This window comes from Neolamprologus multifasciatus, chromosome 16 (genome assembly GCF_963576455.1).
Source record: "Neolamprologus multifasciatus chromosome 16, fNeoMul1.2, whole genome shotgun sequence".
Classification (NCBI taxonomy): Eukaryota; Metazoa; Chordata; class Actinopteri; order Cichliformes; family Cichlidae; genus Neolamprologus; species Neolamprologus multifasciatus.
The window spans coordinates 33,651,447-33,669,140 of NC_140454.1; the positions used below are offsets into that span (position 1 = coordinate 33,651,447).

The window sequence follows — 17,694 nt, forward strand, 5'->3', positions numbered from 1 at the left end:
CCTTATTTGTTAACTAAACACAAAGATAAAGGTCCTCTGTAATGCAAGTCAACGGAGAGACAAGAAACTCTCTATGAATCTAATCAGACAAGAGAAAAAACCAACACAGTAATTGCAGAAGACCCAGCAGTGACCCTGCGTCAGTTATATTACAGACTTCAAAGAGTTGGAGGAAGATGCTAGGAGATCTTAGGAAAGATGTTAAGAGAAAGGGCATTCTTAGCTGATCATTTCAGGCATGCCCAATCTGATGAAGAGGAGAGTCAGTCAAGTGTGAATACGTCTCCTCAGACATACAACAGCTGCCCTTGTTTGTTCGAGTGCCATCAGGCAGGCTTCTGACCTCAAGTTGATGCAAGGACAGCGGCTATAATCCTAACCCCGGCGAAGACACGACAGCTTCAAATTGAATTTTGGCCTGTAGCACCAGGTAGACATGAGAGTGATTTAAATCTTCTTATTTAACTTGCGGCACTACTTCCAACTATTCCTTCAAGACTGTATGCATTTTACTAAGAAGAGGCAGATGAAGTTTGCTGAGCATCGTCACTCACCTTGTTGAAGTATTTTCCCAAAGTATTTGTGGTGGCTGGTGCAGTTCCACCTGCGGTACCTGAACTGGTACTGGCACTCCCGGACGCCCAGCCTGGCTCCTTTGGCCACCTCGTTGATGATCTCGGGCTGAGTCTGGCACAGCTCAGCCTGTTTCCCCGCCAGGCGCTTTGCCTTCCTGCAAATGCTGTTGGGGTCCATGACCAGTGGACTGCCCACCGCCCTGTTTGAACAATGTTAGAGAAGAAGAAGAAGAATGGTTTCTAAGCAGCGTTGTAACAACAGAGAGTTCACACGGCTTATCTTGTCACTCGGGAAACTCTGCAATCATCAGCCGAAGAAGGTTTTTCTTTGGCTCCTCTACCCACCACATCTCAGCCATGCGACAACGTGCTTCTTGAATCAGCATGTGGGAGACAACAGCATAGTTTCCCAGAGGAATCCTGACTCTGATGTCAGATTGGCAAGTTTAGATTTTGTTATTGGACTGCGCTCGGAGGAACTGTGCGGTCCTCAGAAAGTTGGAAGTCATGTAGTTGGACGGCTTTTTACAGTTGATTTTGATGCTGCTTAAGTTGATTTTGGTAAACCAGACGGCAGTCTTTCTAGATTTCCTAACGATACAGCCTCTCTGTAGATTTTAGAGACGTTAAGAGCTTTGCTGCTTAAACCACACAGAGTCCTCAAAGCAGCGCTCCTTCAGGGAATCTGCACATATTATATTACAGAAAAGAAGAAGAAAAAAATGTTTAAATGTGTGGGAGAATAAATCAAGCTCGCTTCATGAAGTTTAAATATTTAAAACATTAATATGTATATACATATTTCTTGCATTTGATGAATACAACTGTGATCGTCCTGAGCAGCTTTGACAGATTAGTGTATATAATACAGATAAATAGTTTATTCTAACTCTTAATGGGAAAGAGGGACTTGGCTCTGCCACGTGGAATCACTGCCAGCATTTGTGGACACTTCAGTGTCACTACAGGGAAAGTGACTTTATGAGAGGGCTTTATTTCCACTCTTTGCTTTTCTCATCTCTGCCTGCTACCAGTTTATCCTATGTAGAACACCTACTCCATGTCTGCTCTGCATCTTTTTCATGCTTTTTGTCCCTGGATGCCAGCAGATGTGATTCATAAGTTGAGGTTTTACAATTAAATAGGGAGGGAAGGAGAAAGCGAGGGCGAGGAAAAGGCCAACCCATAGTTTTCATTCAGCCTCGTTCCTGTTAATAGCACCTCCTGATATCATTCTTCTGCCTTGAGAGTTTGCTTTAAGAAGCAGAACAAACACTCTCGCCAATTCTCTCCGCTGGCGGTCTGATACCCAGCACAGGCTCCTGCGGTCGTTCCTGCTCCGTTTGCATGTTTTTGTCTATTTTTAGACTGATACAATAATTTAGATGGCAGGCCAACATGTCAGCGGACGACAGAATTAAGTATCTTTCACACATAAGAACGCTCGTGTTAGCCTCTTTGCTGAAAGAGGCGATCGTGGCTCAAGAGCAGAGATGGGCAGTAACGCGTTACTGTAATCCGATTACTTTTTTCAAGTAACGAGTAAAGTAAGGGATTACTATTGCAAAAACGGTAATTAGATTACCGTTACTTTCCCGTAGGAACGCTGCGTTACTGCGTTACTAAAACCGTGATTTTCTTGCGAGAATGTCTCATGACAGTGACGTAAGCGAGTGCGACGTTCGTGACAACAGCTGTGTGCAGATCAACAATGGATCATATATCGAGTGCAGAGAGAGTATGAGCGTGCAGCGTTTAAAGCGTGGAAGTACTGACCTTACTTTGAGTTTGATTCCATAAAAAGTGACAAAAACATTAGTGTCCGTTGTGCGTGGGAAGAAAACTTCTTTTTACAGCGAAAAAACCCCCTAAACTTCCGAGCAAGCACCGAGTAGCTACGACGTAATGGGAAACTCACAGAGAAACTGCGGTATCCTTCCACTGACCGCTGCGGCACACCTGCACCAGGATAAACCTCCGCCTACTCTACTCCTGCTTTACAGGTGAAAATAGAGCAAAAGGACCGCTAGTCTTTGACTTTATTTATTTTCTGCTGTGTTTTACTTGCATCTGAAAGAGTGAGTGTAAACACAAAAAATATATATATATATGTATATATATTTTTATATATATATATTATGTGCTGGAATGTGCGGAAAATAGGTTTAAATGTTAAACTAATTTCTTCCAGTCAGAGAATGTTGCATATAATTAAAATTTTGCTTCATGCATAAAGTTAAAAGATTAAAACTAATAAAACAAGTTTTAAAAAGAGACTTTTCCATTTGATTACATTTTGTATGATGGATTATGTAGAAAAAGTAGAATTGGGCTGAAAGATCTATCACTTTATCACCTATTCAGGTTGTAAATCATGTTTTTAAAAAGTAACTAAGTAACTAAGTAATTAATTACTTTTGAAAATAAGTAATCAGTAAAGTAACGGGATTACTTTTTTGGGGAAGTACTTTTTTCAAGTAACTTGACCAACACTGGTCAAGAGTTGGAAGTTTGTCTTGTAATCGGAAGGTTGCTGGTTCGAGCCCCAGCTCCGACAGTCTCGGTCGTTGTGTCCTTGGGCAAGAAACTTCACCCGTTGCCTACTGGTGGTGGTCAGAGGGCCCGGTGGCACCAGTGTCCGGCAGCCTCGCCTCTGTCAGTGCGCCCCAGGGTGTCTGTGGCTACAATGTAGCTGCCATCACTAATGTGTGTGTGGATGACTGGATGTATAAAGCACTATACAAACACAGGCCATTTACCATTTAATATGGTACCACCGGGACTTTGTTATGTTACAATAGCAGAAGAATACATTTCTAAAGCACCTAATCCCAAATAATCATCCATTATACAGAGAGCACAATGGGAAAAAGCCAAATGTCATGTTATATGCTGAAAGTGCACTGGCATACCCTCTCCACACAACTGTGGGACACCCACTCTTCCATTTCTTCTGTGTGTTGAAAACACTGCTATGGAAACAATGCTGTATTTTCATTACAGGTGTTCTGTGTATACAGTGTAGCTGTGAGGCTACAATGAGTGTTTGTGTGTGGTGATCCCACAGATAATTGAAACATACAGACAGTGTGTAGGTGTTAATTACCAGGTACAGGTAAAATACTTAGCAACATACACTCCCTCCCAAAAACCACTTATTATCTACCCACTCCCACCGGGGAGCATGTGTGAGAGAGTGAGGAAGAGATAAATGTCACATTTATGTCTATGCATGCAGGTGTACGTCTTTGCGGTCTGTCTGGGCTGTGAGAAAGGCAAGACGCTCGTTGGTGCGTATGTCTGCAAGAGGGCTCGTCACGTGCACGCGACCAGCTCTGTCAGCAGCCTGCAAAAACCAGGGTGGTTTTTATAATGGGAGACCCGTAAAACTAGTGAATGCACTGGAGTTTTATTCCGACTTCTGTCCACGGCATACGAAAAATCCACAGACAGCTAGAGCCTCACAAACAAATATATAGATAGATATCGGGAGAGAGCCAGAGAGGCTAAGAAGGAAACTATTAAAGGATAAATTTGGCACCAGGATCACTTGTTTACTACTACATATTACTCCACCTGACACTACTCCATGCACATACTGACTTTATGAAATGCAATCATGTTATTTCCTTGCCTCCCTGTTCAAAGGGCACAACACAGGATTTTCACTTCACACCTTCTGTGATGCATTCAGAGTTTTGCTCTCGGGATGAACGTAGCACACAGTGAGATCAGGGCTGGTGAGGAATTCGTATGGAACTGTTGCTTTCTCTTCAGTAAGTCTTATCACATGATATATGACATAGTAGGATTTTTGTAATATTTGATCTGTTTAAGACATCAGCGTAACTTTGTGCTGAGCATTTGGGGGGGTCAAGATCTGTCTAAATAGATAAATAAATCTCGGTAAATTCCCAGATGATTAAGCATGCAACTATTTTGCTGGTAATACCTGAAATGAGTAAAGAAAATCAACAGCCTAATTATGCAAGATAATTCATCATTTTATTTTATGGTTGGGTTTGATTATTGGGGGGTCATAACCCCCCTAACTCACCTGAAAATTACACCCCTGGTTTAAGAAAGCATCTTGTCTTTAGTTCTCTCTTTGTGCTGCTGCTCGCAGCGGACCTACACAGATAAACGGCTTATTCCCACGAGACAATCTGCTTTGTATTTGTATTTATACTTGTACAGTATACATACAGTGAAAAAGGCCAACCCCCATTATTCCCGGCTGTCGAAGGCGAGCACACTGTCCCATCTGTCCAGTATCATCTCCGCAGGTGCCGCCAAGCCTGGAGGGCCACCCGGGCACACAATAAGCGTGCCGCAGACCACCACCGGACTCCCACGCCCACGTCCACTGTCGGACAGAAGGTATGGCTTTCCACTCGCTTCATTCACATCAGGGCAGAATCCAGGAAACGCACAACTAAATTCATTGGACCATTTGAGATCTCTGCCTTGGTTAATCCTGTCCTCCTTCCTAAATTCTTAGCTTTTTAGGTCATTAAGATAATTTTAAAATGAAAAGAACATAACTGGAGAAAATATAAAATGCAGTTTTTCAATACTGATTTCTTTATTATGGGAATAAAGTTACTGAAACCTACCTGGCCGTGTGGGAAAAAGTAATGGTCCCTCTTGTTGAATCCTGAGTTTTCTTTGATTAACCACATTTTTTTTAAAAACTGAGATCAATGTCACAGAGACCTGGTTATTGCCAGATCTGTTGCAAAAAAAAGTCACTTAAATCGAGGCTGTCTGACAAAGTGAAGGGGGTTTAAAGATCACAAATAACAGCAAGTAAGTAATACAAAGTCTAAGCCTTTGGGACTCCAGCGAATCACAGTGAGAGCCAACGTTCAACATGGAGACAACTTGGAACTGTGCTGAAACTTCCCAGGATTACTCCAACCCACACCCAAGAAAACCCAGAACATCATCGAAACAACTGCAGACCTCACCTGGCTCAGGTCAGAGGTCATGATTCAACCATAAAAGAACAAAAAGAAGAACACAAAAACTCATCTCACATATGACAAAAACCATCTGGGCGATCTCCAAAACTTTTTTTTAAATATTCTGTGGACCAACGAGACAAAAGCTGAACTTTGTGGAAGGTTTGAGTCCCGCTACATCTGGCATCAAACATTTCATAACAAGAACGTCACAGCAACAGTCGAACACGGTGGTGGTCGTGTGATGGTTTGGGGCTCCTTTGCTGCTTCAGGACCTGGACCACATGAATTCTGCTCTCTACCAGAAAGTCCTGATGGAGAATGTCCGACCATCAGTTCATGACATGAAGCTTAAGCGGACTATTGCAGCAAGTCTGAAGGTTTTCAAATGGCCGAGTCAAAGTGTGGACTTAAATCAGACTTAGTTGACCTTAAACAGGCGCTCGTGCTGGAAAAGCCTCCAATGTGTCTGAATTAAAACTATTCAGTAAAGCAGAGTGGGACAAAGCTCCTCCACAACAGAAAGACTCATCACTTCTTCTTTTTGCTTAATATAAACATTTGAAGATTCAAAACATGCGACAAATTTGACAAAAAAATAAGTAGTCAGGAGGCTACATATGTGTGTGTGTGGCTTTAACACCTGAGAGCTTGGGCTTCGACTGCTCTCTAAATGGTCCGTTTGACATTTTTCTGCTTATGCATCCATTTATCAAACAGATACGTCACCATGGGCATCTCAGGCAAACAGCTCTGCCTGTGAGCAGAGCAGCACCTCCTGCGCTAACCTTCTGTTTGCCAGGGGCAGCCAATCAGAAGAAATTTGCCTTCGAGAGAGGCTGGCCTTAAATGGGAGCGAACAGCTTTTTATAGAGCGCAAATGAACATGAGTGGCAGCACGAAAGCCCAGCGTGAGATAAATATGGATTATTTTGACAGCAAAGCTCCCAAACGGAGCTGGACATGAGAGATAAAGTTCCCCTTTAAGGTTGTCACGCAACACAGTGCCGTCTTCAGCTGCATAACAATTGTTATGGTATACCTTAATATAATTATAATAATTAGCTAGCTCTCGACAAGCAGAAACAAGCCCCGGCATGACCTAAATAGAGAGTCATTACAAAGTAAACTTAATTTAACTCAGAGCTTTTGCAAGTTTTAACAATTAGGAGCGATATCGACATAAATGGATACATCAAAGCACGATTGTGCAACGCTGGGACACAGTAGGAAGAAATCATGCCTGAATTTTGGCTGCACATCGGTTGGGTAATGTGGGTTCATCAGACTCAGAAGTTTAGACAAAGGGCACGAGGAGAGTGGGAATGATGGAAGTGAGGTGAACTCAGGTGGAAGAGCACATTGCTGCAGATATACCCAAAAATGGGGTGCATTAATACAATGATGGGATCAACGTGCTGTAAGTGCCCGGCATTCTTGCCCTTGTTTGGAGACTGAAACATTATAGTGTGCATCTGTGTGAGGAAGGGGAGACTCTGGAATCGCTTTGCCGTGGATCCAAAAAGTGCAGATTTCAGGTGCAAAAAAAATGTTTGTAATGTCACGAAAATTGCTTTGGAAAAGTGAAAATGATCCACGCAGGTGCACTTCCAGTGCAGACACACATAAAAGCTTGCATACACGTCCAAGTAGGAACTTCAAAGCCAGGCAAGTAATCAGATCCTCTTCATGCAAAGTGCCACTGTTCTTCAGTCAGTCATTTATGATACAGCTCCTGAGCAGATAACCCAGTGCAAAACACTGAGAGGGAAGTCCAGTCATCGATCGTATCAGCAGCTTTGAGGAAACACTGTCTCGCATGAACAGTTCTTCTTGAAGATAAAGAGCCGGGCACAGGCAGAGGAACGCGGCAGACGGAGATAAAACACTGAGAATCACGAGTACTCAAATCAAAGGCACTGATAGGAAAACTATCACTGCTATGACAAATATTCAGCTGGTCCAATCATGAGCTAAACATCTACAGTTTGTCTGCAGTTTGGTCGTGGCAGATTCTTTCTTTCTACTCTTTATTAAAAAATAGGTGTCAGGCATGATCAAAGGTCTTGGATTGATAGTTTTTCACAATGGCAATAATTATATAATAACCATATTATTTTTAGGTCACAAAGGGATTCAACACTGGCACTCATGGAGATCTCATATCTCATTAAAGATCTCACGCCACCGTGGAGCTGTGGGCCTTTCTCTTTTTTTCACTCCACCCATGAATGAGTGAATTTCATCCCTCCTTAATCCCTCAAGTATGCTGCAGATGAATACAGTCACGACAAGCGCTAGTCTGAGACGCCGGAGCGAGCGAGACAAAGGGAAAGGGTCGGCAGGAGTGTGAAAATGGAAACAAGATGCTGGGCTTCGTTAGAAAACAAAGAGGAAACAGTTCATATGTGATGTAAACGTGTGCAAATTCAAACATGCTGTTCCCAAACTAAATTTTAAAACGAGCTCCTGGTTCTCGGCTTCGCTGTTTCTCGGTCCTCTCAGCCTGAGCGTGTCGATCGCTTTCAAACACGCTCGATCCTGCTGACACGCTGGCGTGAAACGAGCCTGAAACGATGACATTTGCTGCCATAAAAAGTTTCAGCACTCATAATGGAAGCAAAGGCAATTAAATGTGACCAGCAGGAAACCAACAACGCCGCGCTAATGTCACGAGAAAAACATTATTCTGGTTTAACAACCGTGGCACACCCAGTGACAATTAACAGATACATTTCTGAGTCAAAATATGGACATATTCCCATGACTGCATGAAAGAGCTCGACAGCACTCGTGGAATATGGAAGGCAGATCCTGTTTGTGTATCGCAGCCGTGATCACACATAAAATAAAACTGTCTCTTTCCTTTTAAGAATAACGTGCACCACCAAGTTGTGGTTGCCGTAGTGACATCTGTCTATAAACTAAGTCGATGTGTGAAGATGTTTCTACCATTTCAGATTCAGATTTGTAGATCAGATCAGTTATTCACGTCTCAAAGTTTAAGATGAGAGAAACAGCCTCGGCACATTGATTGATTGAAATGCAGGCAGCAAAATAAACGTCTGTAAAAGGTTTTGAAGGGTTTGCACAAGCGGTTTTTACGAACAGGCTGACGGGAATCAAACCCGCGTTCTTATCCGACACCTAAATGTGAAAGGCATCAAAGTAAATAACAGCGCCTGCTAACATCAGCACGGTATTAGTTGGTATCACTCCTGCACATGTGGCTTTGTGTGCAGGTATCACCTGATTCAATCATCATAGTTGCGCAGATCACACACAAGAATGTTCGCAGATAAAATAGTCCACATTCAGATGGGGTATCGTCATTTCCCAGACTGTTACCTGGGAAACCTGCGTCTGTGTCCCATCTTGGACTACTAGTCTTACTCTTTTCTTTTTGAGTTTTTATTTAGATGTTTGTTTTAGATGTTTGTTTAGGCACTAAAAGTGCTCCGCTTGGTTAATTATGTCGGACAAATCTGTCTGTAAAGGTCGTCTTTCTTCATTTTTGTCTTTGGAGGTGTTGTTTGCCTGATTTGAGCATTAATCAAATGGTAAATGGTATTTGTATAGCTTTTACGAGTCCCGCCTAGGGACCCCAAATGACTGGGTGCTTTACACACCCAGTCATCCACCCATCCACACACTGGTGGAGGCAGCTACAGTTGTAGCCACAGCTCAACTCTGACAGAAGCGAGGCTGCCATATCGCACCATCGGCCCAACACCAGTAGGCGGTAGGTGAAGTATCTTGCCCAAGGACACAACGACCGAGACTGTCCGAGCCGGGGCTCGAACCGGCAACCTTCCGATTACAAGGCGAACTCCAAACTCTTGAGCCACGGTCGCCCTTCCCTGTCAAGCAAGGAAGCGATGATGCATAATGAGTTCCATTTATTGGGATAGCAAATAAGGTGTATCTACCTGTTTTTTAAGAAGGTCCTAACATGTGCCACCGAGGCTTAATTCACTCCTCTTCCTCGATTCTTGGATATTTAGACATTTCTTAGACAGTCGTTCTCGTCTGCTCTGCATTCTTCTGACATTATAATAAACTGCTGGCCTGAATGTCTACAAAAATTTATGCTGAAACACACTAACACACACAACACATACACTAACACACACATAAACAATTTGATGTCAGTTCTCTGTTGCACATAAAGCCAAACCCACATCGTCTTGTTTATCTTAAGCCATCTGCCTGGTGCTGATTACACGTTTAGCTTTCAGCCCAGGACAAGATAAGATCTGTTACAATGAAACTCTCTCGTGCTGATGATGGCAGTGCTCACTATACATTTTGTGCGAGTGTGTGTTTGTTTGCGTGCATATGAGCGCGTATACATATACATATATATATATAGTCACCATAATGTGTGACTGAATAAGTGTGTCTGTATATCTTGGAGTGCATGCAGCGCTGACACACACACACATGCAGTATGTGTGTGTGTGTGTGTGTGTGCACCTGTGGCACGCTCTGCGCAGGCCGTCCGCCGATTCAGGACTGTGGCACACAACAAAGCTGTCCCTGCTCAGCACTGCAGTCAAAACTAGTATAAGAGAGCAAAGACATTCCTGACTCGTGTCTGAGTCTCTGAGCTTTGCTCTCTGCTCTCAGGCCAAATGATTAGAGCGCTTTAATCAGCAGAGGCACTGAAAGGACAGCTATCTCCCAGCATTTCATCTCGCTCACTCTTCGTCTCTCACTGCAGCTCTCGCTTTTCCTTCATCAACAACCTATCTGCATGATAGGCATTTTCCTTCAAAAGACAAGTACGGCAAAAGACATAAGGAGACAGAGACATTCAGAAGGAGACCGAGAAAGAGAGACGTACGATGGTATGAACAGCATCTTTCAACAGAGAGAATCATTGTCCTGGCAGACAGGAGAGCAATCCACAGGTGTGGTTTCACTGCTCCACAGTTGGCCACACTGTGTGTGTTTCTGTGTATGCGCTGGTGCATATACGCCCCACTCATTTATGTGTGTGAGTAAGTGTGTAAGTGAGCTAGAGAGCGAGTAAGAGAAGATGACAGCGTATGTCAGTGGGGATAAAAAGGAAGTAGCTGATTTCTTCGCACTGATTCTCTTCTTCTGCAGTCGTATTTAAAACAAATGTCCCACACTGCCAGCCGAACAGTCACATCAACATCACAGAAATGCAGCACAGCTCTGTGTCGGGACTCTTTCGCTTACTGATTTGCATTGAGATGAGCAGATTTAGCCCAAATAAAGCGATGAATTCACGACTGCTGACCCTGTACGGACATTGTTTTTCTCTCCTTCCTTCCACAGCTGGGTACCAGCACAGCTCAGCAAAAGATCAGCACTTTTCTGGCTGGCATTCACTCTGCTGGCTAAATAATAAACACTGTGTTTTGGCCCAACAGCAACACTTAGCCTCAAAAAGGACCTCTGTCTCTTATATTAAAGTCTGGTAAAGGACAACTGTGATGTGGTGGTAATGAAGATGTATACGCATTATTGTTATTAACCTGCATTAATGGCGTGAGCTGATGTCAAATTACTGTTTAACACATTAGTTATTATAGTAAAAAGAAAAAAACATGTGCAGCGCCAGAATTGACTGAGACATAGCTGCAAGTTTATGATACTCGGAAACACACAAAAACACGTTTGGGCATTTGTAAGGTTGTGGATACACCTTGTACTGGATGTAAAATACCCATTCTCTCTTCTCCCTCGTATTTTTGCTCACTTTCACAATCTGTAGCAGATACAGTGCAGCCTGTGGACAGAGACTCTTATGTTTTATTAACAAAGAGAACTCGAGTTAATTCAAACTATCTTCACAGATTACCTCCACAAACCTATTTTTCTACAGTAAGACGGAAAAATGGCAAAGTGGAGGAGCTCTATCTACCAGTCACACAAGGACATAAACTCACACAGCTTCCATGACACTACATCCCACACTGACCTTGACTGGGCTGTGAATGAACAGTGGGAGGATTCAAGTGGAAAAAAATCACAAAGCTGCACATTCAAACACTACAAAAGTGTGTGTGTGTGAGAGAGAGAGAGCTTGATTCCCATTGAAACAGTAAGACAGACCCTCACCAAGAGAAAATATTTTATCAGCTGATCTGCTGTCTGTCTCTCTGTCTGTCTGTCCAGCTGTCACACACCTTGTGGAGCTGAGCCTATAGGGATTGTTTTATGATGACATATCCACTGAGCCCAGAGGGCCACCTGACATTCCTCCCTCTGAACTCTCTCACTCACAGACACACACACATACCACACACACACCATCAACACCACATCCACCAATCTCGCTGTCCTCTCTATCGCTGCAGACAATGAAATGCACACACCTCCCTCACCTCCCTGTCTTCTCTTCAGGTTTCGTCTCTCACTCTGGGAGCACCTTAGATTGTTCTTGAGCATTCTTGGATTCGGGTAGTTTGCTGGGAAATGTGCTAATCATTAATCACTTATTAATGTTATGCTACTGCGCATATATATTTATAGCGACTGTGTTCATTTAGATTTAAAATAAACAGGAAAACCGCGATTACGCAGAAATCACACGAAGCTTTGGGTTGACGGGAGACAGACAGCGAAAAACACGTGGTAGTAAATGCAAACTCACCACCACAGTCCGATGATATTGACCGGACAAAGCGAGATAAAGAACAGAGCCAGCTGGATCCGCGAGAGACGAGCCGTCATGTTGAAATCCTCAAAGAGACTCCCCACCAAAGTTTCGAGTGACGATCTCAGCCAGCACCGAGTTATTTCTTAAATACATAGGAAGTCCCTGCTTGCTTTCTGCGGCTGGAGTCGGTGCAGGCGCGCTTACAGACTGTCCAGAAGAGCGCAAAAATTCAACTGCTCGTCGGCCGTGCGCATCTTAATGCGCAACAAAGTTGGTCAAGAGGCTACTGGAGAGATGTCCGCTTTCAAAGGTGTGGTTAACCTCTGCATTGTCGTTTTGCCCCATCTGTCGCAGCACGTTACATGCTTCCAGGGCGGACCGAGGACGAATCCCGAAAACACTCAAGTCTTATCTGACTGCGAAACAGCGCGTGAAAAAGCTCCACTCGTGAGGATCTTCGGCTCTGACTCATTTTACTTAAAAAACAAACAAACTGTCATATCAGAGTCAGAGAGGAAGAGGAGCGCTTACACATTCTAACAGTTCACGTCTTCAGGCGCGGAGCCCCGCTGGCCCCACTCTGCTCGCCCTCAAATGACGCCCGGATGAAGTTTCGGTAATTCTCGGTGCTCACCGGCTGCAGGTAGAGGCGTCTCTGCCGCGACGGCTGTCAGTGTGGGCTCTTTGGATGATGAAGGCAGCAAAAATGCTCTCCCACCTTAGTGTGACGTCGCTCGGGGCGAAGCGAAATCCTCTGTCACTCAAAAAGGAGAGAACGAAACTGCAATTAGTTTTAGGGGGGAACGCGCACGCGCACAGAGAGGGGGGGCCCTGCCACGAGCCCGCAGTGTTTACGGTCACCCGAAATCAGAGCTGAGGAGATCACGGGGTGACGTCAGTACAGGTGCGATGACACTGCTTTGATACTTGTGCCAAAAGGTTATACCGCCATTGCGTTAAAGTCACACTTTCATATTTAAGAATCGTTTAAAGCAAAGATTTGTACTTTAAAAACTACACACATACCGCACGTTGGAACTTTTAATATTGTGTATATTTGTAGGTACTTGCATGTGTGATCACCTATCTGGCCAAGGGCATATCCATTGAAATTCATCACCACTGTGCTGCCCTCACACCTGACTATGTTCCACTGCAGTGATGCAATCAGTCACAAGTTAAACACGGACTAAATCAACCTGACACGTACCTCTGTCCTTCCACAAACCATAACCCACACTTTCAATGCCCCCACGGACGCTACTCAAGCAGCTGCGCGTCGGATTGTAACAATAACGCAAATTCATATTTTACTCATAATGTTACGACCGCAGTCTGCAAACGAGTCTGGCTCAAAGGGGCAAAAATTTTCAATCTGACGTGATTTTTTGTTCTAAAAAAAGGAATAAAAAGAATGAACGTTTAAATTTATCAAAAGTAATTTTATATGCTTTTCCACACAGTCACAGTGTGCGAACACTGCTGAAAATGTGATCTGGTGTGGTGGATGGAGCGACTCTTAGAGGGACTCATCACCCACATTTGAAGCCGTTTAAACTGCTAAAACTGTGCTGATGTGCAAGTGATGTACAGATGCGGTTTTACTTTGATATTAAATGTTTTAATGATTACAGGTCCAAATGCAAAAGCCCAGAAACTGCATTTACGCTTTGCTAGAATTTAGTATTTATGATCATCTATAAATATGAAAAGCTGCACAAAATCAGAGCCCATCAACATGTTATTAATTAAAAGATCAGCTGGATTAACTCACAATAGATACGTTTCACTGTGACTGTTTTAATATTCTTAATGTTCACACAGCAAACATCTGGAAATGCAGATTGAACATTGCACACATTTGTTCTGCAGCAGTTTTAGTCATGCTCCCTTTCTCTTTGTAGTTATTTAATAATAGTCGGCAATGGAAATAGACATTTAATAACACATTAACAAATTTGCAGAAGCTTCTGTACGATGAAGAAAATTAAACGAGAAAGTTGTCTAGTAAATACGGCTCCAATTGATTTTCGACCCATATTTATTGGGTTCAGACGCCGTTGCCGGTTCATACTGTAATCCCATCACTGATGGAGAGAGAGAGCAGATGAAGATGGATTCCTGGAAACTGTAGATGCCCAAAGTGGGTCAGAAATGTCTCTCGGGTTCCTTCAGTAGTAGACTGTCCTCCCAATAACTTTGGCTGAGATTGTGCCAAAATCTGTCAGGTGCAATTTAGTGATGGTGAAGATTTTCATGCTTATAGCTTCCAAGTGATGACCTCAAGCTGGTCATTCCCTCTGCCGCTTTATAATCAGAGTGGGTTATTGATTACATGCACAATCAGATCAGTGCAACCTGGGTTCAGTTTGCTTCAGCGATGAACCTTTGTGACTCTCCTTTCCAGACAGCGCTGTTATTGTCAGACATGATGCATTGCATCAAAAATCCAGATCTGTGATAACAGCTCTGATATTCTGATAACTCACAGTAAAGCTGCACCAGTATATTTACAGGCTACTGGTCTACAACAGTCTGTTTCTCCATGGTGGATCAAACCGTCGTGTCTGTGAAGCCATTCTGAGGTAACAGGCAGACACTTCAAACTCATTCTGCTGGGTTGACAGTTCATATGACGTGATAGTGATTTGCAGTGGAAAAAGCAAGTTGGTACAAACAGCAGCGCAGCAAACCAGTGTGAAGAATACCTTAGGGCAATATTAGATTAGCAGGAATTTTGTGTTAATTTGATTCAGCCTTCTTGCACAGCTAATGATGTTTTTCTAACTGTTGAGACAATGTTCAGCACTTTCAAAACGGACTTTGTTGACTGATCCGTTCAGCTTCACATCCTGGCCTCACTCGGCCTGATGTTATCCGTGTTTTCTGGCATCCACAACTCCTCAGAAGTGATATGTTGGCACCTCTAACTGTTTAAACTTGTTACTTACACAAAGAAAAGAGTTGAATGCATCTAACCAAAGCAACAGTATTTTTTCATTGCTTTATTTTAACTAAAAAGTGTCTGCCGGTGGAGTGACAGACGTATACGGATTGCAGAAAGTTTTGTTTACTTCACGCTCGCATCATTAGCTGAGCTGTAAGGCTTCGTGTCTCCATTGCCTCGCTCCTCTCGGTTGTGGAGCTCACATAACACGTAGTCACGCTGAAGCAGATAATTGGCCTCCAGTGGCAGGAACAGAACATGGTGTGATGTTTTAGCAGACAGCTGTGCTGCGTGGAGAGTGCTGCATTGATATGCCGGCTGGAACCAACCACAACGAAATTAGAAAGTTATGAAAATTGAGTTATCTCTCAATGATCTATAAATAACTGCAGCATAGTTGCGAGCATAAGCATGCCAGTTGAACTGTGCTTTATACTGGGTGTTATCTCACCCACCTTACACACTCTTTCTGCCCCACTTTCTCTCTCATCTTGCCCCTCGCTCTGCTGGATAAGTGTGTTTTGTTAGGGAGGGCTGATTCTTCATACTTGGCTGAGGCTTTATGGACAATAAAGATCTGATTTCAAAGTCCAGCAGGGTGTTGGGCCTGGGGTCTTGGCTCAGCTTTAGCTGCCTGCTGGGAGGAGACACTGCACAGCCCCCAACCAGATGGCCTTCAGCCCACATACAGTAGATTCATATTGTACACGATGTGTAGCATTGACACGTCTGTCTCTTTTAACCGCTACGGGCTCGGCCAAAGCCCTCCGACCTCCTTGAAGCGACCTCTAGTGACCATGTTTGACTAATTTGTGGTATTTTGAAGTTCTGTGTTTTACCCCTTACAGATGTGCATGTAGAGTTGACATGAAAAACGGGTCATTTCAGCAGAACTACAGTTCAGCGAAACCAATGTTTTAACCTAAAATACAGTGAAGTCATGTGACTGCCTGCTCAATATTTAATCCGTCCAACAATATGTAAGCTTTGGCAGACACTGGATAACAGGGATTTCTGGTGACTAGGCTACCGATGTTTCTCTTATCTCTGCTTGTTAGTTTTACAGCAAGGGTTCGGCACAAAGACAAAGACACAGATGCTCACCAACAGAGTCAACGCTGCTCTCTAGTTTGAGTCGACTCTGCTCTTCGTCTTTCCTCGGGCTGGCATCATCTCAGTAGTTCACTCCCTGTTTCATCTTAATCACATAGCTCAGTATGGAGATATGCGACATGTCCTTCCAGCATGTATTATACATCTGTAGGGACTTAGATCAGTGTTACAATGGAGAACGCCCTGATAGATACAGGAGCTTCACTAAAAGCTGCCAGCAGTGCATTTTTTAGTCATTACATTAAACTTATAACATGAGTTTTGTTGTACAAGATATTCTGCAGTTGGGGAACAACCGAGTGGTAGAGTGGAGACAAGAATTTACTGGTGACACGATGGACGTCTGACCCAGCGTCGTAGGCCAAACGTTTGTAGGTGTCCCGATGCTTCCTCTGTTGACCCCAAACTCCAACACTGTGTGTTGTTATTTCACCGCACATCACACTGATACATATGAACAGCTGGAACAAAACTAATCTAATAGGTCTGATCTCTGAATAGCTGTTCAACAGCCGGCTCCGATTCATCTAAATATTCGTTAAATTTACGTTTCATTTCAACGACTCCCTGAGATTACATTCGGAAACAAACAGTAGTTACAACCGTTGTTGCCATAGTAAACTTTGAGGAAGTTCAAGCTACAACTGTTGTCCAGAATGAAAGTTTCCTCCAGTGTACGGCTCGGATGCTCCCACAGCACTGTGAGACTGTACTGAGCAAGTATTATCATGCTTACATGCTAACAGGATTAAACTTTGCAAACATGGTACTTGCTAAACATCACAGCAGCTTTGTCTGCGTGGGTGTTCGACTCGTCTCTGTGCTGGATGCCTCGTGCACGGACTCGTAGATGTTTGTGACTGGGTTGCTGTGTCTACGAGGATCATCAGAACAGAAACGATGCTAAATGGAAAAGTGTGTGCATCGAGCTGTTTCCCCTGTGGTCTGTCATCAATTGAAGTAAAAGAACATTGGTCTCGATTATGAAGTGTTCCCTCCCACCCTTCTCCACCTAGGACGAGCTAACAGGCCTAACCCCTGCCCTGCCACACCTCTCATGCACATGCTACACACACATTCCCCCTCTGACACTGCTTTCATTTGGGCGTGAAATAGATTCCTACTGTCTGCCAGAATGCACCACCTATCTCTGGATGTGATTCTTTTTTTCCTTCCCTTTTTTCCTTTCTGCGTGCCACACGTGTACCCTTTTGTTTTTCCAGAGAAAAATACCTTGCTCACAAAGCTCGTCCCCAGAAACACATTCCCGGGTGATTATGATGGAAAAATGATTTGAAATCCCACAGGGACTAATATTTTATTTGACAACGAGAATTAGGTCTAAATAAGAAACACATGATGGTCCTAACCTTTTTAAAACAAACCACAGTCATCCCTGGAATCCCCAGGAGAAAGGCATGTTCATGAAATTCCTTCATAACTGGCACACACACACACACA

At 43.5% G+C, this 17,694-nt stretch overlaps 1 protein-coding gene across 1 annotated transcript in view; it reads right to left on the reverse strand.

Annotated features, from left to right (window-relative positions):
- wnt6b (wingless-type MMTV integration site family, member 6b) overlaps positions 1–12,984 on the reverse strand; it is a 37,049-nt gene extending 24,065 nt beyond the window's left edge. Inside the window, exons 1-2 of the mRNA XM_085135811.1 lie at positions 12,168–12,984; positions 555–775 (exon numbers count right to left, since the gene is read on the reverse strand). Coding sequence (XP_084991937.1) covers positions 555–775; positions 12,168–12,247 — 301 coding nt within the window. The 5' untranslated portion in view covers positions 12,248–12,984. The remainder of the gene's footprint in view (positions 1–554; positions 776–12,167) is intronic.
- Positions 12,985–17,694: the final 4,710 nt, after the last annotated feature.